Genomic DNA, 20,825 nt, shown 5'->3' with positions numbered 1-20,825 from the left:
AGTCAGAGGCTTAGGTACACCTTGGCATAGGCTTGCATCCCCTACCATTTTGGCTAATACCCTTTGATGGAACTATCCTCCATGAACTTATCTAGTTCTTTTTTTGAACCCAGTTATAGTTTTGGCCTTCACAACATCCCCTGGCAACGAGTTCCACAGGTTGACTATGTGTTGCATGAAGAAGTACTTCCTTTTGTTTGTTTTAAACCTGCTACCTATTAATTTCATTGGGTGACCCCTGGTTCTTGTCTTATGTGAAGGGGTAAATAACACTTCTTTGTTCATTTTTCCCATGCCATTCATAATTATATAGACCTAGATCATATCTCCCCATAATCGTCTCTTTTCTAAGCCCAACAGTCCCAGTCTTTTTAATCTTTCATCGTATGTTCCATACCCCTAATCATTTTTGTTGCCCTTCTCTGTCCTTCTTCCAATTCTGATGCATCTTTTTTGAGATGAGGCAACCAGAACTGCACGCAGTATTAAGAAATCTAGTTTAACTGTCTCTTTAATGAAAATGCTACAGGTAAAGGACAGGGTTTTTAAGCAAAGAAGAAAACAAGACTGTTCTGGAGAAAATCTCTAGAATATAACAGAACTATAACCTTTTTATGTAATGTCTGAACCTACCTTTGGAATTCTGTAGCAGGAATACAACCCTCCTTTAAAATTCTACAGATTGGTTTAAATATTTTATAGAAAGGATTAAAATTGTTTGTTAAATTCTACAAGACAGAGTCATTTCCATGTAACGCTATCTAGTTCCTTTGGAACCATAGTGGTTTCTATTGGAGTTTTCCATAAAGGGAAGTGTTGTTTTTTATTGTTGATTATTTAGACATTTTACAAATGTTGAGACTCTGATTTCTGTAAGTGTATAAGTGCTTTTGAGAATATCCATTTAAGAAAACTAACCCAAAAAACCCCTTTGTCTAAGATATTAAGTCTAAAAATTGACCTTCTTTGACCGTTTTTCTATACATTTGCTCTTCTGGTAAGAAACACAGAAGGAATCAGAGTTCAGGACCAGCCTTCATTCCTCACGTCCCAGGCCAGCTGGGGCTGGGAGAGCTTCAGAGGCAGAAAGTTCAGCTCCCTCTTTGGCTCTTGTTAATTTTTGATCCAGATGGGTGAAAAGGGTGCTGAGGCTGATGTTGCTGTATAGTGATCTCCTTTGGCTAACGGCAGGTATAGTGTTCACTTCCCCTCGCCAGAGGAAGTGTCATTACAGTGGGGGGATTTTTTAAGAATGCAGCGTGAAGGGGAAAATGCCATCTCAGAAGAGCCTTCAGAAACTTTTCCAGCACCTTGTTTTATAGGTGTTCTTTTAAGCCACATACTGTACTCTTAGCGCTCTACCGTACATTAAAAAAAAATCATATAGCAGGGGTGTTAATCACCCAGCCCATTTGACATATACTGTATATCCAGCCCCCATGATGAATGTGGATCTGTAGGATTAAAAAACAAATATTCCATTTCTACCTCTTGTGCTTGTAAATGTAACATGACCCAGCATCTTGCCGTCTTAGTTTGAAATAGTTCAATGTGATGGCAGCTGCTCCTGTTGCAATGGAGTGCTAACGCTGAAGTACAATATCATCACACTGAGGTCCGTGTTTACAACCACATCAGTGTTCAATGGTGGGCAAAATTTGCACATGCAGTTACTGCTGTTGTGCATGCAAATTGGTAAAAGCACACACAAATGGTCAAATAAACAAAGGGCCATAGTAGGAATTTTCCTAAAGGTGCCCTGCATCACTGTAATGATGGTTTTATAAGGGTCATATTCTGCTGCTGTTCTTTGTACAAACCTCTCCATTGACACCATTGGGAGAGCTGCTGTATCGAGGGAAATAGCCCTGGCTGACAGGCCATAATTAAAAATGTTGTCTTCACAAAATAGGTTTGACCGCTCAGCTGTATGGTATATATGTCGTTTTCACAAGTACTCTTCATAATATTAAAGCCATCCAGATATGGCACAAAAATGCACACAAGTTCATTTCAACACCTGTTTTGAGCTAATAGCATTTGAATATAAGGTGGTGAGATTTTTTTTTTTAAAAGTGCATTTGCACATTGTCTCAGGATTTGATTTTCAGGTTCTCATGACTTCTTGAATCAGATGGAGCTATATGAAGAAAAGCCAGATAATGAAAAATGGTTTTAATAAACTAAATGAATAAAATTGACAGGACTAGCAACTAATTGTAAAGATATCGTTTGACTCTAACTATCATTATATGTGTTTTTATTTAGGGGCCTCTAGCTTTTGCTTAGACTTGCACTTCATAAGAAACTGTGTCATAATGTATTTATTCCCCACAAACAAATTTTTTAAAATACGTTGTTGTTTTTTAAAAACGCTTACTCCGTTTTTTAATGAAGCTCTAAAAATACTTGACTCTTGGGTAGCACATTTAAGGATCTCAAAGCATCTTATAAATATTAATCTTCACAGCACTCTCTGGAATGTTATCCCATATGCAATATTGAATATTGGAGTGTCAGACCCCTTTTATAAGTTGGTAAACTGAGTCACGGAATTTAAAGATGCAGTCATGCCCTTACGGCACAGCTGATACTAGGAGGTGGTGCCAAGGTGTAGTGAGTGCCCAGTGGCAGTTCCCAGAGTTGGGCACAATATTTTCAGTACTACTTAAGGGGACAGCATGTTCTGAATCTTTGGAACCAGCTCTGGCCTTTGCTCCTGCCTTTTTGCTAGCATCTGTGTAAAGGAGGGCAAGGATGGACATAGTATCCCAGCTCCTGTACAAGGATGCATTGAAAGGACGAAAGCTCCTACATTGTTGTCTTCTCCTTTGTGTGGCATTCAGCACAATAAGACCCAGGAGAACTGATTCAAAATTTCACTAGACACTACCACTTTAAATGCCACAGCTTCAAGTCAGTACTTGGGGCCATACCTTGCACCTAGGACACCTATTGGAATTGTTGGGAGATGTAGGTGCTCAAGGAGTGCAGTATCATGCCCTCAGTATTGCCAAATACTTGTATCACTTCTGCCTCCTACTATCTGCTACCACACAGAGACGGCAATGAACGATGTGCACACAGCTGTTCTGTGTATAAGACTGCAGTTCCCTGGTAAGGGAGAGGGGAAAGATGTTCTGGTGAGGAAATGTTGTAGGTAGGAATGCGAAGCTCAATATGTTATCAGTGTCACCAGAACGTAGAGAGGGTTTTATATGCAGAGTTCAGAGAATATTGCATGCTAACCTCTATATGTCACATCTTTCATATAAATGTTGATTAAATTAATGCTACTTTATCGATTTGTCTTAATGTACCTATGCTGCTTTCGTTGTTCTCTGCATTTTCCTTTCGCATCCTCTCTACAAACCTGAGACTGGAAGCCATTTTTTTCAGGGTTTATTTTTTGAAAATGACCCTTCTCCCTGCTTTAGCAGAAATCCAGGTTTTGAACAGTACAGGCTGTTACAAACTAGCAGAGAAAAGGAAGCTTTTAATAAAATGTAAGAAATCAGTACACTGATTAAAAAATACTAGAGTATTCAACAGCATAGGCCAAGTTTTCCAAGGTGCCTAAATTGCATTCATAATATTTTCTCATGCATGTTTTTGCACATGCAGAAGCGCCCCTTTGCGTGCATGGAGGTGGGGTTCTGAGCATGGAAACAGGTGAGCATGCAAACTTTGCAGAGCAAAATATGGGCATGTATACCCTTTTAAAAAAATAAAAACTACCTACACACCCAAAACGTTGCATTATTGTGATTAAGAGGAACTGTTTGGGTCATTTCTACAAAATACTCTATTTTTTTTCTTTTTCTTTTCCTTGAAGGCTTGTCCCAAAACACTACAGTTTGCAATATCTTAGGGTTTTAGGCTGCTACCTATCACCAGAGTATTGAAGTAAAAACAGTGTACTTTTCTGTGGGATTTTACTAAAAAGAAGACCCCCCCCACACTATTTCAGTTTGGCTGCATCTTCTCTTGGGTCATTCTACCAGCAGATCTCATGGCAAGGCTGAATGAAAGAGTTTGTTGTAGCTAAATGCCTTGATATGAGCACACACACTTATCCTTCATTATCTCTTATGTCAGAATGCTACTTTAAATGGTTTGTTATAGAGCAGTCCTGACGTCGCTTCTTATTAGAGTGCAGATGTGTCACAGAGCCTTAATATAGTACGCTTCTGAGGTCTGTGCCATAATAAGTCAGCTAATTTCAAGGAAATTATAGTGTTCCTCGTATTATAAAAATAAAATATTGCAAAACTGTGCTATTAACAGTTACCATTTCAAAGAATTGTATTACGGTTGCATTTATTTTAATATCAGCGCCCTTTATTCCAGTTGCCTTTTCAGGTTAAACCACCCATTTTATTTTTCTTTTAATTCTTTTAAAATGCCAGTCAATATTGTGTTGTAATGTGATATTTACTGTTGTCAAAGCGAAACAATGCTACGAATGTCATGATCCACCTGTTTGCATTTTTGTTTTGGTAATTTGGAAAGAAGGCTCTTTGCTCTATGACTATTTGTCTGTTTGAATGATGCCCCCTCTATATATCTCTTGTATTATACTTCTATCAAAGTAGGTGACAGCCCTTAGCTTGAAAAGCGGCAGGAATGTAAATCACTTTGGCAACTGTTCTATCTTCTTTCATCAAGTTTTTTTTTCCTCTAGGCTTTAATAGCTTAGTACATAGTCATTTTTAAATTATTATTATTATTATTATAATCACTCCCTATCCTGTTTCATTTTTTATTTTTTTTTAATTTCTGGGACTTATCTTTTCAGTTTAATCTATTAATTTCTGTTCTTATTTCACTTTGCAGACTATTTGCCGATTTCACAAGACATAATTTTTATCAACTAGTTCTTAAAGATGCATAACAAATTAATCGGGGTTTACTACAGTGCTAATGAGAGAAAGAGACAGACAGAGACAGCCTGGGTGGTCCATGTTTAATATCAATGTCCACTGAAAAAATGCTGCTTTTACTGGCTGGTTTGATTGACTGGACTTATTTTTTTATTATTATTATTATTATTATTTTTAAAGGCTCCATATCCTCACTGCTTGAGTTTGCTTTTTCTTATTTTTGTTTCCTCTGCTTTATATTGAGTTTTTAATGCCCACATGGAATGTAACTCACAAAGAGAATGGAGGCGGGCGTTAGTTGACGTTATAAAGGCATGACTTCTCACAAACTTTGTAGAAATAATTTATTAGGGAAATGGAAATTATGATCAAGTCCTATAAAAAGCCCCCAAACTGAAATGTTGATGCTTTTTGATATACAGCATATTTAATATCAGTAAAAGTCATAATTATCATGCAGGAGGGCTGGTAACATATAGCTAAGATTATTGTGCAAGCCAGGGGAATGAATCTAATTATTCAAAGTATTATGATCATGTATCTGTGAAAATTTAATCTGTGAGGTTGGCAATTGCATGATTATTACTTTTTTGTTTTTACAGATCTTTCAGTCGTTGAAATTCTAATAACTGAGAGTTCTGTTTTGAAAACAGAAAAATTTTAGTATAGTGATGTCACCTTGAAAGTGTCAGGTATCGGGGGTAGCCGAAACAGCAGAACTAAAATTCATTTGCAAATTTAACACCATTAATTTGGGCTTGAATAGGGACTGGGAGTGGCTGGCTCATTACAAAAGCAGCTTTTGCCTCTCCTGGAATTGACACCGCCTCATCTATTATTGGGAGTGGACTACATCCACCCTGATCGAATTGGCCCAGTCAACACTGGTTCTCCACTTGTGAGGTAACTCCCTTCTCTTCGTGTGTCATTGTATAATGTCTGCATCTGTAACTTTCACTCCATGCATCTGAAGAAGTGGGTTTTTTACCCACGAAAGCTTATGCCCAAATAAATCTGTTAGTCTTTAAGGTGCCACCGGACTCCTTCTTGTTTTTACCTTGAAAAGTGCTCATCAAAGTAAGCTGTGGATGATTAGAGGCTACCAAACACCCCACCGCCCCACCTCCAAAACAAACACTAAATCATCCCATTCTTCCACACATTAAAAAAAATAAAATAAAATAACCACCTTCAAAGCTCCTAGGAAGTTCCCTATCTTGGATTAGGCTATGCTTTCCGAAGTTCAGATGCTGTAGTAACTTCCATGCTTCACTTGCAAACCATTGGCAGAATTAAAATTCTAGCAAGAGCAGCAGGAACTGAGCTGCCAGCATGAGCTGTATTGCACCTCTTAAACTTTAGCCTCTGCACAAATCTATGAAGTATCCCGTCACCTGGTTTTATACGCTTTCCCATTATTGGCTTTGTTTCTAACAGAACTAAGTTCTGAGCTGTATGGTTGAAAGCACACGTTGCATTTAAATTCTCCTTTTTATTAAAAAAAAAAAAGTGCTATCAATTTTATAAGTTTGTGAGAAGTAAATTGCATGCTTACAGTAGAACTGTAATGCATTTTAATGTTTGTTAATCCACTTGTTTAAAATGTCAGTGTCCAAGGCTCTACATACACAGCTATGCTGTTCTTTTCATTAAAGATGCTTGATGTAATAATTGGTTAGTTTTCCTTTTTATTCTTCTGCTTTTTTTAAATCTGTATGGCTTTTTTATTATTTTGTTTTTGTTTTGCTATGAATTGCTTTGCTTTTGTGAACTTTTCCTAGTGTGCATGATTTGCAAACATTTCAGCTATTGTCAATTTTCTCATTTTGTAAATAGTTCATCTGTGCTTTTTTTTTTTTTAATTAATTATTTTTTTCCTGTAAGCAACTGAGGTAGAAAAAAACAATAATAAATCGTTTACAATGGACAAGCTGTGTTGCTGCTCTCTTAGCTTGCAGTTTCGTATTTTGGTTTGGACATACCAAATAACCAGTACCAATGACAATTTAATAAAAGAATAAAAAGATCATCATTTGAAGTGTGTGACCCAGTGTTTGAAGAACTCACGGTGTGAATATTGCATATTAGGTATGTTTACAGCAGAGATAATAAAAAGACACATTTATAGTGTTGGTGAACAGTACCTACATGTTAAAGCTGCATTATTCGTATAAAGTCTGATTCTGCACCATTAACTTCAATGGACTTGGTGCCATTGATAGCAGTGGGGTGAGGATCAGATCCATACACTGTTTGTGAACTCTTTTGCACTAATGGGGAGGAATCTGTTTTTGGAGTGAAACGCATTTAAATATTAAAAGAAAATAAATAACAGCCCTGTCATCATTTAAAAACAGAATACCCCCGGTGGGAGCGCAAGAGTTGCCCTGTGCAGAGCCCTTTGCAGATCGATACCTGTGACGACTCCTTGGAAGTTTGAAATTGAAATGTGTTTCTTTACTGGAATTCTATTTTCCTCCATCATAGTCATGGTGGTTTGTTATTGCAGGGTTACCCAACCTTTGGCTGTTGGAATTATTTCTTGGGGTTTTTAATTAATTTTTTTAAGCACAGTGAAGTGTTTAGATATGGGGGGGGGGGAGAAACAAATATTTAGATGAACTTTCCAGAGAAAAGAAAAATATATTTACTTCTTTATATTGCAGTAGAGCCTAGAAGGCCCAATCATGGACCAGGATCCCATTGTGCTAGGCTCTGTACTACCACAGAACAAAAAGACCAGTCCCGGCCCCCAAATAGCAGACCATCTAAGATAACGTTTAGGTTTTCCATTATTGACAGTATTTTAAAAAATATTATTTTAAATCTGAAAGCCTTAGTTTAGTTTGTTCTATGGCAGCTACTCAAAACCACGTTACCTTGAAGCCTACTTAGTCTGAGAGTAACTGGTATAGAAAAGCAATATTCATGTAACCGTAACTATCCTATATGTTTTACAGATAATATAAATGGTTACATTGTGGATTTGGGGGGTGGGGAGGAGGAGAGTTGGGGTGTCAGGATGGGGTAGTTTTTGTAATAATGAGATATTTAAGGCTCTGTTTGAGAATTTCAAAGAGGAAGGAGGAGGGTGGAGAAATAGTTAAAATATTTACCAGCCTATGATGTGAAAAAGCAAATGCCCAAAACCTGCAAGATTTATTCCCCCCCCCCCCCGACAGCTCTTCACCCCCTCACTCTGTTGTGTGCTCCTCACAAGAAATCCACAGTGGGGACCAGCATGTGATTGAAGAGAAGGGAATATATTTGTAGTCTGAATGCATGGCACAAAATGAAACATTTAGTTGTAGCTAGATATTATAGCTAGATAATGTACTTGTAAGAGGGGGAGGGGAGTACCATACATAGTTTCTGAGAATAAATGTTGTTCAGCTCTGAGGGCCAGATCATCCGTTGCTGTAAACCAGCCTAGCACATCTCAGCTGGTGCAAGTCAGCGTAGTTCCATTCTAAATGCCTTCGTGCTAGAGATACACATGGCATTTTACAGACCCAGGACGACGATTTTCATTTATACTAAGGCCACTCTACACTTCTCTGGCAGTGTAAGGGTGCTTTAAAGTGGGAGTAAATTATATTCACACTGGCCCCTTTACCCTGACAGTGTTGTACAGAGGGGGCTTTAGTCAGGTCCCCAGTAGTTGAACCATGTTGGAAGCAGTAACAAAGCTTGTCACAGCGTGATAATTTAATGACTGATCTTAATTTTTTTTTTTTTTAAAGTAAACCTGTCCTTGGCATTCTGTGGTTCAAAGTATTGTGGTTGGGTAAACGCAAGTCCCATTAGAAGCTGTGCAGTAAATTGTTTAAACTTGTTATGGTAAAAAATGCAAAACAAAGTTAGAGCTGTTTCTCACTCTTCCTTCTAGCCCTTCCCATACTGCTTAAATGCTGATCTAATCCTTCCAGCACTGCATGCCTTTGTTCACCTAGAAAATGCGGGTGGCGTCTGCATGGCGTAAAATGGTTTACAAAGAATTTATTAAATCTACCAGAGTGAGCTTAATTACATTCTTCAAACCTTTCAGATTTGATTTCCATCAATGAAAGCAAATGGCAGACTGGACTCCCCGCCCTCTTCCTCTTCTCCCCCCCTCCCCCAATTAATTTGAAAGTTTGCATGTCTTTCACCTAGGATGAGAGGCTGAAGTGCATGCATGCAGGATACATGTGCTTCCCGTGAGCAGGGAACCCTTAAAAATGTAGGTAATAAAGTAAAAAATTAATATTTCAGTGCACATAAACCGCTAACCATGAAATACCCCATTAAGTTCTGCTTACTTGGCAGATTGAGTTTGGTTTTTTTTTTTTTTTTGGTCACAGGAAAATATTTTACCTAGATTTTAACCCCAATATAAATGCTGTAAGTAGTACTTTCCTTAATCATACTAGGATCTGTTTGGAATATTCTATTTCTGGATAGCCTTGTGGTAATAAGCACTTCCCATTTGGCCTGTCATTCGTAAATGCAAATTATACAGTATACACATACACACACATCCACCTAATAGTCTCTCTTTGGAGAAGAAGACAGACAGATGGAAAGCACCACATGAGACGGTTGCTAGTCATTCCACTCAATGCACTACTAGATACCATGGCGATGGGTGCAGGATAAGGAGCTGAGTAGAATTCTTACAACAGGTTAAAAAAGAACCAGAAACTGAGCCAGTCATTCAGAAGGGTGCAGTCCCCTGACTCCCAGCAGAAGCCCCTTTGCATTCTTGGGATGTTTTAGCTCAGAAGAATCTCATTTTCACTTGTACAGGCAAGGGAATGGTCTGATCTAAAAAATATTACCATGGCCAATAAATTTAGGATGGGATTTTCAGAAGCAATTGGTGTTGGTCCAACTTTGCTCCCACTGGGGTCAGTGGTAAAACTCCCATTATTTCAGTGGCAACAGAGTTAGGCCAACACTGAGCACTTGCAAAGTTTCCAGCCCCTGGAAGTTTCTGGTAGGACCCTTTGCCAACATAATAGCTTCCATGCGGTTTCCTGAACCTCCCACATAAGTATTTGTGAAGGTTTCCCCAAATGTCATGTCTTGATAAAGTTTCAAACTTTACAAATGTTTTTTATATGGGTGCCTTAAAAGCCTTGATAGAAAACTTCCCAAAGCAGTAAAGAACCTCTCAACGTCATTGAGTTTGTGCGGGCTGTTAAAACATTCCATGAGGTCAGACCTCCCAAGGGTTGTCTGTCCTCAAGGAATCTTGTCTGTCCTCAAGGAATCTATCTCCTTGGTTGGGTTCTAACTGTTCTATTGATCCATGACCCAGATGTTGAGATTGCTGTCAGAGCGAGACAGGGTCATTGCCCTGAAAATGAGCAGTCCCAGGTGGAGGGGAAAAACTAGCCTACCTATTTCATACTGTAGCTATGTTGTTTGAACGTGAACTGGACTCTCTGCGTTTCACAACTTCAGTGCAATAGAAGGGGGCTCTTAGATAGTAACTTCTGCTCCTAAGAGGCCTCAGCTAGAGCAAATGGAAAATTTAATGGGAATAATTATTCACAGGGGCAAAGAGGCATAAAGAAAACCCTCATGTATAGCAGAAATCCTAGAAAGAGCAATGTAATCAAATAATGCTGAGTCTGATACGAGCCTAAACCTGACCCCTATAGAGTTAGTTGTAATAGACTGAATAGCATGTATATCTCATATAAATACTAAAATACAGATTTAAAATGTAACCTAATGTAATAAGTGTAGCCAGCCACAAATGAGAACTTTTTTCAAAAATGTTCTCAAAAATTAGTCCCCCCTCCCCCCTTTTTTTTTTTTTGCATTGGACAATTTTGAAATTACGAATTTTTCAATCAGTTCAAGTAATAAGATTTGAAATCAGGCAGTTAAATTTTACGTTACCTTCCAGGAAACCTTTTCCAGGACTTATAATAATATGCAGACCACTCACTGGCACTATAAAGGTTTAAAGACCAAGGACTAGGACTGTCTAACCTGACCTCCTGTATAGCACAGGCCCCACCATTTCACCCTGCGATTCCTGCCATGAAGAGAATTATTCTTTCGTGCTATGTAAGTGAACTCTGTTGAACCCAATAATGTGTGGCAGAATGAGAGCTTATCTTTTAGATCTCGATTTACAGCCTTCAGGTGATGGAGATTTTACCATCTCTTGGTAATCTGGTCAAATGGTTATTGTCCTCTGTTAAAATGCATCTTATTTTCAATTTTATTTTTTGTCTAACTTCAGCTTCCAGTCATTGGCTCTTGTTAGGCCTTTGCTAAATTCAAGAGATTTATACTGGAGCTAATATTGCAGATCTTCCCCTTTGTAGCACATATACGTACAGTTGGAGAATGTTTTTTTAGAAGTTAAATGTTTAAACTAAGAAGCTTGTCTTTTCGGTACCTTTTGAAGCAACTGAAATGAGGTCTGAAGCACTTGGCTGCATTTGAAACAGATGCTTTGATGCTATTCCCTTCAACCCCTTCCTTGTTCGGCCAACAACAGGTGGCCAGAATTTAGAACTTGCATGCTATAATGGCAAGCCTGAATGCATTGACCTCCCCCTGCAATGATAGTTTCATGAATCAATTGTGTTTATTAAAAATGTATGATAATGCCTGGCCTCTAGGTTTAATATGAGAAATGTTTCCATCCAACACCTCAGTTTAGTACTGAATGGAGTTAGTTCCTCTTAGAACATGATTTAGTTTAAAGTCCCTTTCACCTACGTCGGCTGTGTTGATCTAAAGGCTATAATTCTGTCTGTTTCACTAGTTACTATTAGGGCTCTCCAAATTATAGATCGAGGTAAAGCATTGCATGCTGGGAAATGTAGTATCTATGGCCCACATGTGGATTAACAAGGCAGTTGGTGGCCACATTACAGAAATCTGTGGAGTGTTCATTAACTGCGGTAGACCAGGAACACTGTAAAAATAGAATAAAAAAAAAACTACAAGCTTTAGGTTTCTTTAAAAAAAAAATTATTTTTTCTTAGAACAAACCATTTGCCTTTGAGAAGCCGCCAGTTCTGTATGGTGAAATAATTGCAAGGGGTTATTACACTTGAGAAGACTCAACAATAATTTGCAGACAAATAGGCAGCTTTGTCTCACTGATGCATAAAGTAATTACTGGACAAAAGTGCATCATTCCCATTTTAAAAGCCATCACCCAGGAGCCGTAAGCTGCTGAAAAATGGATCGTTTACAGGACATAAAGCGGAAGTGCCAAATTTTAAATTAACTGTATTTGGGTTTTATCATTTTTGTCCAAGTTCCAGAGGAGAAATATTGTTCATAATAACACCCATCTGCAAACACACACACGCTGTGTGAACTCCATTACTGGTGTCTGACGTTGAGAATTCTCCTACAAAATCTTGCCATATGCCATACATACATTTTACATAGTGGGGGACTGTGCCTTGAACAACATGATGGGCTGTTTAATGAGGTTCCCATTATGCATGATGTGCTTTATCTGAAGTTCACTAATTTCCTGACCCGGTGAAACAGATTTTAATAAGCTTGATATAACGCAGCATTTTAAGACAAAGGGAAACACTTAATGTGGCAGTCACAATAAAGAACTCTGAGCAGACTTGTAGATGTTAAAAATGTTAATAGGATTGATCAGAAGCTCAGGAAAAGAATTTTCCATTTCCCTGAAGGCCCGCTTTGTAACTTCTTGTTTGTTCACCTCTATTTGGCATTTTAAAGACTCGGCTGCCCCATTTCTTTAAAAAGTATATTGGTTTTACCTTCAAGATACTGTAAAATTTGCTTAGACATAATTTAGAGATGATTCTATGTCTGAGTTTTAGAACTTTGGGTGGAATCTTCATTCAAACCCAAGGAAACTAATTAACATAAAATATTTTGCTGTGAACGCTTTGGTAGAACCCAGATCTTTCATCACCTTTAAATAAATTTTGATTTCTCTGGGTTTTTTTCTTTCTCTCTAAACACTGTAGGTTGGGTGTTTTTGTTAAACTTAGATGTGAGTTTTTTAAGGAGGAATTGAGAGAAAGATAGTAGAAAAGTTAGGGTTGTATATGTGGAGGGTATTGTCTATTTGACATAGCCTTCCTCTTCACATGCACACAACTAAACATGACAGTTACACGGAATATCCCCCAAAAAGTTTCATATTGGGATGCTGCATGGTTTTGAGTCAGACACTTTCAAAATTAAACCTAAAGGTCCTACAAAAAGGATAACTGGCTAATGAAAAGAATAATGCAAGAGAGAATCCATTTGGAATGACAGCTGTGAGCCTTTTAAAGCTTTTCTGTGCTGATCAAAGCTACTGCTAACATTGTTTGAAAAGAGGATATCAGTTCTCCCCCCTCCACCTTCTTTCCTATTCAACCTACAGACAATTTTGAATTCTAGATTTCACACTTTCTTTTTTTTAAGACCAAGTGAACATGGTCTCTACTTTTCCTAACTAACTAATGTTTAAAACAGTATATTCTAAGAAGCAAGAAAGAGTTTTTGGTATAAAATCAAGTGTTTTAAATGGCGAAGGGGAATACATTGAGAATTGGTGCTGTCTCCGCCATCCCCCTTCCCTCTTCCCTCCTCCCCTCCCCCCCAAATCTACAGTCCCTTCTGGAAATCCCAGTTTGGAAACATTCATGGCTTCATGAATTTTCACACAGTGCAGTGTATGTATGTGTAAATGCTGCCTACCTGTCCACACATTATTATTTAACATTCAAATTGTAATAGCACCTAGAGGGTTCAATCCCCACTGTGGTAGGTACTGTGCATACAGGAAATCACAGTCCCTGCCTCAAAAGAGTTGAGTCTGAAATACATATTTGTTTGCTAGGCTTAATTCTCTGGGCATGTTTAATGTATCCTCAGTGTTGCCAACTCTCATGATTTTATCAAAAGTCTTGTGCTATTTGTTGTTTTTCCTGAAACCCAAGTAATTATGTGAGACTCTCACCTTTCATTTTAAATAAAGGAAATTTCTAGTCTCCGTGGATGTGAAGAAAAGCTGACCCAAGTGCAGCCCAAACACTCAGAAAACAGTAAACAGATTAAAAAACAAAACAAAACATGTATTTAAAAAAAAAAAAACCTTTGTGATTTTTAAACTAATCTCATGATATGTTTTGAGGCCTGACTCACTATTTTTGAACCGTTGGGGTTTGCAATACCAGGTGCTTTTTAATGTTTTAACATTACCCCCTTTAAAAAGAATGACTCATGAAAGTAAAGCAAATCCTGTTACTTGGTTTCACTCTCCTCATTTTCACACATGCCGATGTTACTCTCCCCTGCACTGTACTATTTATTATATTACAGTAGTGCCAAGAGGCCCCAACTCCATTGTGCTGGATGTGGAACAAAGGGACATAAAGAGAAATCTATGGCCAACAAAGTTAAGGACAATAAGGAGTTTTTTAAATATATTAGGAACAAAAAGAATGCTAACCATGATCCATTATTAGATGCAAATGGTTGAATTATCAATAATAATCAGAAAAGGCAGATTTGTTCAATGAATCTTAAAGTTCTGTATTTGGGGGTGGGGAACAGATGATGTAGTCTCATCATATGGTGATAACACTTTCCATTCCACTCGTATCTCATGAGAATATTAAACAGCAGCTACAAAAGTTAGACATTTTTAAAACAGCAGGTCTAGATAACTTGCATCCAAGAGTTTTAAAAGAGCTGGCTGAGGCGCTCACTGTACAGTTATGTTCATTTTCAATAAGCTTTGGAACACTAGGGAAGTTCCAGAAGACTGGAAGAACACTAATGTTGTGCCAGTATTTTAAAAGGGTAAATAGGATGATTCGAGTAGATATAGGCCTGTCAGTTTGACATCAGTCCTGGGCAAGATGATGGAGCTGCTGGTACAGGACTCGATCAATAAAAAATTAAAGGAGGGGTAATGTAATTAATGATCAACACGGGCTAATGGAAAATTAATCCTGTCAAAGTTAATATTTTTTTAATGAAATTACAAGTTTGGCTAATAAAAATAATAGTTTTGAGATAACATACTTAAACTTCTGTAAGGCCTATGACTTGCTACTGCACAACATTTTGATTAAAAAACTAGAATGGTAAACAATATGGTACATGTTAACTGGATTACAAACCGACTGACCGACCACTGGACCATGCCTCTCTCATGACCTTTAACCGGTGCCGATGTCTTAGTGCTATTATCTACTAACGATGTGTAACCCACAGGTCAGTGTATGTGATGTGCTTGGTCGACACCAGGCATTGAACCAGCGTCCTCCAGAGCTGAAAGCATTAGCCTAAAGAGCCGAAAAACTCTGAAGCTGGGGGCTGTAACAGACTTGCATCGTCTGTAGATCAGGCACAAAGGGGAGAGGGGGAGACACAATGCACTCTGACCAGTGGGTTACCCTGGACAGCGGAAGATTGTCCTGAGCAAGCTCTCAAACAGGGAGCTGTAACAGAATCACACCCTCTGTGGGTTGGGCACAGAGGGGCACGTAACCTGCTGTGCAGTGTCTGTGTTACAGTTTTGTATCCAAAGAACTGGCAGAGAGGTGGCTGTATAGACAGATTTAAAATGGTGGTGTCAGAGATGGAGAAACTCAAAAACCTTCACCTAGGGCGCTGATGTCTAGTGTGGCACTAACTGGGTTGTAAGTAATGTAACAATGAATTACATCGGTTTTGGTTCACTAATGAGTCTGCTGGTCTCAGTGCTGGGTACGTTGACCGGGTCATTGAGAACAGTTTGCTCCTGCTCTGTTTCGCTCGCCCGCTCTCATTCTCAGACCTGCCCGCTTTGTGCAGAGTGTACCAAGCTCCTTGTTGTTTTCAGAGGCCTGGGATCCATCCAGGACTATCCCTGCCCAGCTATTTGACACAAGCAGGCTGTATTATGATGTGAGGGTCAGGTTTCAGCTGGAACAACCTAATTAGGTATGACACCAGGGGCTCAGGGATGTGAACTGGGAAGGGATCAGGCTGCTCCCAGACACACACAGGGCCTTTCAATGCGTAACACTGACGTTTTATGCATGCTCAATAAAGATCTCTCTCTTACAATCTGCGTGCCTGCTGCATCACTCTTTGCTAATGAAAGCTGGGCGTGGCACTTCCCCTGCAATGAATTTCATTTGAGCTCCAGGATGGAAGGAAGCTTTCTGTGCAGGTACAAGTAGGTGTAATCTGCAGTCTAGGATGTTAAGGGTTGGTCAGCACAGCCAGCCGCCAACAGCTTGACACTGCGTGAGCAGAATGGGAGTGCATTGGAATTATAGGGGAATATTTTATTCCCCATTTATCGTGGATGGAAGTGCTGAATTCTTACCCAAATTGCCATATGATCAATGGCCAGATCTTGATTATATCTCCCCTTTTTTGGTTTGGTTGTAACTAAAGTCTTGATTCACTTCTTGTTGGGAAGCGCTGGGGAAACGGGGCAAAGTCTTTCCTTCCTCTAACTATGAGAAGATCAGTTTGTTGCAATCAGGGTGCACAATGGAGCCAAACGCACATGATGGATTAAATGCTCCCATTGCAGAGAGCGAGGGCACCACCTAAGGCCCACATAACCCTTAACGTGGGGCTTATGTGTTATATCAGGACTTGATGTACAGCACTGCTCTTTCCATCTCTTCTCCTGAAGTTCCTATGAAACTCAGCTATATCCAACCTCATCAAGTGTGTGGCTGTTCGAGAAAGTCGGGTGAGGCGAATTCCGTGCTTCATGTCACGGCTTTGCACTGGCTCTTTAAATTCAGCATCCCCTGCTTCGGTTGTGTGTCACCCACTTGATTTCTCCCCAGACTTATTTGTGTGTTGGAGAAAACACTTGCATGTAGACAGCCACTCACTAAATTTGTGACCTTAGGGCATCGTAGTTAAAAACAGATGTGTCCTTGTTCTCCCACATGAGGCTGTTTCAGTATTTAAAGTGAAACTAGTGATGCAGGAAGCAGAAAAATTTATCTATGAAAAATTGAACTCCAAATATTCATGTTAGCTCTTTCTGAGTAATAAGGCAGCATGAAATTGATCTGAATCCTCAGAGCTTTCTTGGACAGCATTTGAGCCCCTTTCAAAACATTTATTGTAAAATATCTGCTAATTGGAATGCCTAAATCCACTTTAGTCCTTTTGAACAGCTTAGGCGTCTTATTTTCTCTAGGCAATTATAAGCAAAGGATACACAAAGAAGGACAGGGATCATTTCTGCAGGAAGGGGACAAATATGAATAGATTGAGCTCTTCCCTCCCTCCTTTTTGATTTTTCAGTTGGCATAGTGATGGCTCTAGATAACGGTGGCTACTCGGAGCAAGAAGGGCTGGTGCTGTTTCGCCTTCACCACGGATCTCATCCAAAGTCCATTGAAGTCAATGGAAAGACTCCCGTTGACGTCAAAGGGCTTTGGTTCAGGGCCTGTTGTAAGATGCGGTTGGCTCGGAGCTGGCCTTTTTATTGCTTAAGCCCTTTCAGATGCCAGCTGGCTCCAGGTGGACTCCTCCGCCCCGCCCCGCTCCGCTCCGCCTGTGTTTTTTGCTTCACCGATTTTGGTCACGGGGTTCCTCCCTCCCCCAGCTTCGACTGCAGTTGCCCGGTTCTCGTCCATCGTTCAGTGCTGTCCCCTCTCCCCTCACCAGAATGGCAGCAGGTGTCAGGTTACTGAAGCTGCCAGTGCCAGGTGTTCCCCCGTCCCTGCTGGAACAGCCGACAGCTGCTGTCTTGGCATCTGCTGAACAAGCAGCCAGGACACCCCCTCGGCCTCCCCACATGCTGCTCCCCCTGCTAGATCCAAGTGAAGAAGGAGGGACAGTATCAGAAGGTGAAGGGGCCCAATTCTGGCTCAAGGCTCTCTTTGTTCACAGGCACTGGTGACACCCCCACCCACCCACCCACCTTCATCCAGGCCCCAGTCATCCCCTGGAGCCTCCACCCCAGCCCCAAACACCCTCCTGTTTATCTCCAGGAAAAGGTTATGAGGCCAGTTCAGAGTCATTGCCCTCACCTGTGGAAAGAGGTGGGTCTTACACTTCATGCTACAGGCATGTCGGACAGCTCCTGATCTCCACTGACCAGGAGTTCCATAACCCAGTACTTTCCACTGATAGTACCCTGCTTTGGGCCCCTGGGAGTTTTTCCCATGGCTCCATCCGTGTTTAGATCCCCACTGATCATCATAAGTTGTGGAGCTATAGGTAGTCTCTCTCTGTAGCCAAATTTTAGCCTTCTACGAGGAACAGCACTTTGGACATAAAGAATCACATGGCATACCCCTTTGGGACACTATGGCCCATGCTGTTTTAAACCCCAGGAGTCTGGGGAAATTACTAACCTGCTATAATGTAGAGAAATATCTTTTCCAAAGTATTTGTCTGATTTGTGTAAAAAAACGTTTCTATGGGATGCATGAAGATGCAGGTGGAGAGGCAGGGGTGTTGCATACACCTGCCTCTCCACTAATGAGTCTCAGCAGTGAGCAGTAGCTCAGTAGGATGGTGGTGAGTGGGTCATGCCTTACCTCCCAGGTGTGAGTCCCTATGGCACTAGATCACCTGGGCACAGTGAATATACGTGCAAGAGAAATATCGTATGATACCTAGGATGGGAGTCTTGATAATTCTGTCAATACAAGTGATGTTCTCTAAAGTCTTACTCAGGAGTGGTCACTTTAGAAGTGTATAAAGTACAGCAGTGAGGGGACACCCCCTTACATAATGCTGAGGGAGTGGTAATGTTTTACTGACCAGGCTGGGAACTAGGAGACCTGGATTCTATTCCCAGCTCTGCCACTGACTCTCCGTGTGGCTTTCAGCAAGTCACTTAGCTTCTCCTTACCTCAGAGTACCCTCTCTGTATAATGGAGATAGTGCTACTTAGTCACCTTTGTAAAGCTCACTTTGAGATCTAAGGGAGAAAAATAGTATGTAAATAACTATAATAATAATAATTATTATTATTATTGTTACAGCCTCAATGCAGTGTGCAAGTATTAACCATGTTAATGTGAAGCCTGGCAAATCTATTTTCAGTAGGCAGCATTGATTCAAGACTTGTGGGCTGAGGGAGTTAGGATCGGTAACCATGTTTTCCGAATCCTGGTTATTAATCAGTCCTCCCTTCTCCTCGCAACACTTCAACCCTCCCACACGCTGCTAACAATCCTCTCGCCCTGCCCCAAACGCTCTCGTCCACGCACAGGGGCAGAATTCCCCTAACGGCACTTGAGTTGATCGGATTATATTTCAGTTGTTTGGAACTCAGTGTCACGCAGAGGCTTTTCTCTGAGATTTGGAATAACGAATTCCTTTCTCTGAGCTAATTTTTCACACACCTGTCCAAAGCACACACTGGAGTAGAATAATGCATCTTTTGTTCAGGGTCTTTCTGTTGGTTTCCTTCTCCACCTCCATTATTTCATTCTTCTTTTGCATGGTAATGCTTTTTTTGCCCTTCATTTGAAGTAAATACTGGGAGTCCCTGGCACTTAAGCAAGAGAAATATGCTTTCCGGCTCTGTTTCTTACGCTGTCTTCGAAGGAGGTTTGGCAGTCCGGGGCGCACACTGGAAGGAGACAGAGGCATATTATAATATGGAAAATCCAAGTCTCATCTGAACCTTAGGGGCAGCTTAGGGAGCCCACAAAGCCTGCAGTTGACAGGTTGCCCGTGACTTTTCACATTCTCTATGGACCTGTCCTGAATGGGATGTGGGAACGTGAAGGATGCTGCTTTCTGGGCAGGTTGGTTGGCTGTGCATCATCTTAGCCAGAGAACGGAGAAGGGGATTTCTTTGGGAGAATAGGGACACTTTCTCCCCCAACTGTTTGAAGCTGGCCCTGTGTGTTCCATCAGGCACTGGGGAATTTTGCTGATTGACTGATGGGTCCAAGTCTGGATCAGGGTTTGGGTTTGGGCTTGTTTCTAAGGGAAGAGAATATGGTTCCAGAGCCTTGCCTCTGACCTGCCAGCAGTTTTCCCCTGGGAGAGTGAATTCCATTTTGTAACAGTGAGCTCTGGCTAAGAGGAAAGTATAGACTGGCAGGAAACCGAAGCTTCTGTTTGTACAGCTATGGCACTGTATAGGGGTTTTCCATCTAGAGTTAGTCCACCTGCCTGAGCAGCAGTAGCTAGGTTGACAGACGCACTCTTCGGTTGTCACTCAGGGGGTGAATTTTACATAGTTCTGTCAATCTAAATTTTAACTGTAGACCAGGCCTCAATCTGGGTTACAGGAGTGGAGGAGACTTAGGCTTTTGACCCTATCACCCTAAATAAATCCTGCTGGGTGTCTCACTCTTCTATGTTTGTAACAATTCAGCATCATAATAAGAGCAAACAGGCTCGTGTCAGCGTTGAATAATAACTTGATTTGCTGTGTTTGTGCACATGTTCTGTATGTTGGGAACAGGCGCAGACAATAGCCTGAGGTCGCTGTATATATATTTACATAGACTTTTTTTTCCCCCCCTAACAGCCCTATTACCGTATTTAAATGCAAGTATGTCTTTTTTAATTGATGTTTTAAAGTAGTTTAGAGTCACTCTAGCTTAGCTGTTCTTTGTTCAGTTTTTCCCTGGTTACATGTAGCTGGGATGATAGTACTAGAGTTAGTGGGCTTGTAGTTTGCTGATTTATCTGGAACTCTCTCTCTCTCTCTCTGTCTCTCTCTCTCTAGTTTGTTCTGCTCTCTTCTGCTGTCCCAATTGCTTCTTTAAAGTCTCAGTTGTTCTTCTGTGGTCTGTTCAGTGTGGCACAGAAGCTGTGTTCCCCGACAAGTTTGCCCTGTCTTGGGTCATCAAAACTAATATGAGCAGCTGGAATTCTGCAAAGACCAGGAATCTGTCAGAGCCTCTTGCTGTCCTTTGCAGCAAGGGCATCTGGTGTGTTTGTTGATCACCTTTTTCCCTGTCTTTGCTTACTTAAAAAAGAAAAAAAGAAAAATCCAGTGTC

General features: G+C 40.4%; 1 protein-coding gene across 27 annotated transcripts in view; it reads left to right on the top strand.

Annotated features, from left to right (window-relative positions):
- The window catches only part of MSI2 (musashi RNA binding protein 2), a 398,015-nt gene that overhangs the window by 337,570 nt on the left and 39,620 nt on the right, over nucleotides 1–20,825 (top strand). For 8 of the 27 annotated variants that reach the window (XM_065572773.1, XM_065572770.1, XM_065572774.1 and 5 more), the window contains one exon: nucleotides 3,625–3,672. The exons of 13 other annotated variants lie outside the window; for them this stretch is intronic. In XM_065572773.1, the coding sequence (XP_065428845.1) occupies nucleotides 3,625–3,672 (48 nt within the window). Of the gene's footprint in view, nucleotides 1–3,624; nucleotides 3,673–4,836; nucleotides 18,513–20,349; nucleotides 20,374–20,825 lie in introns of those variants that run through there. 6 more of the 27 variants (XM_065572771.1, XM_065572776.1, XM_065572791.1 and 3 more) reach the window with 2 other exon arrangements.

This window comes from Chrysemys picta, chromosome 19 (assembly GCF_011386835.1).
Source record: "Chrysemys picta bellii isolate R12L10 chromosome 19, ASM1138683v2, whole genome shotgun sequence".
In the NCBI taxonomy this organism is placed as follows: domain Eukaryota; kingdom Metazoa; phylum Chordata; order Testudines; family Emydidae; genus Chrysemys; species Chrysemys picta.
Note: the sequence above shows the minus strand (reverse complement) of the source record. Positions and strands in the feature narration are given on the sequence as shown.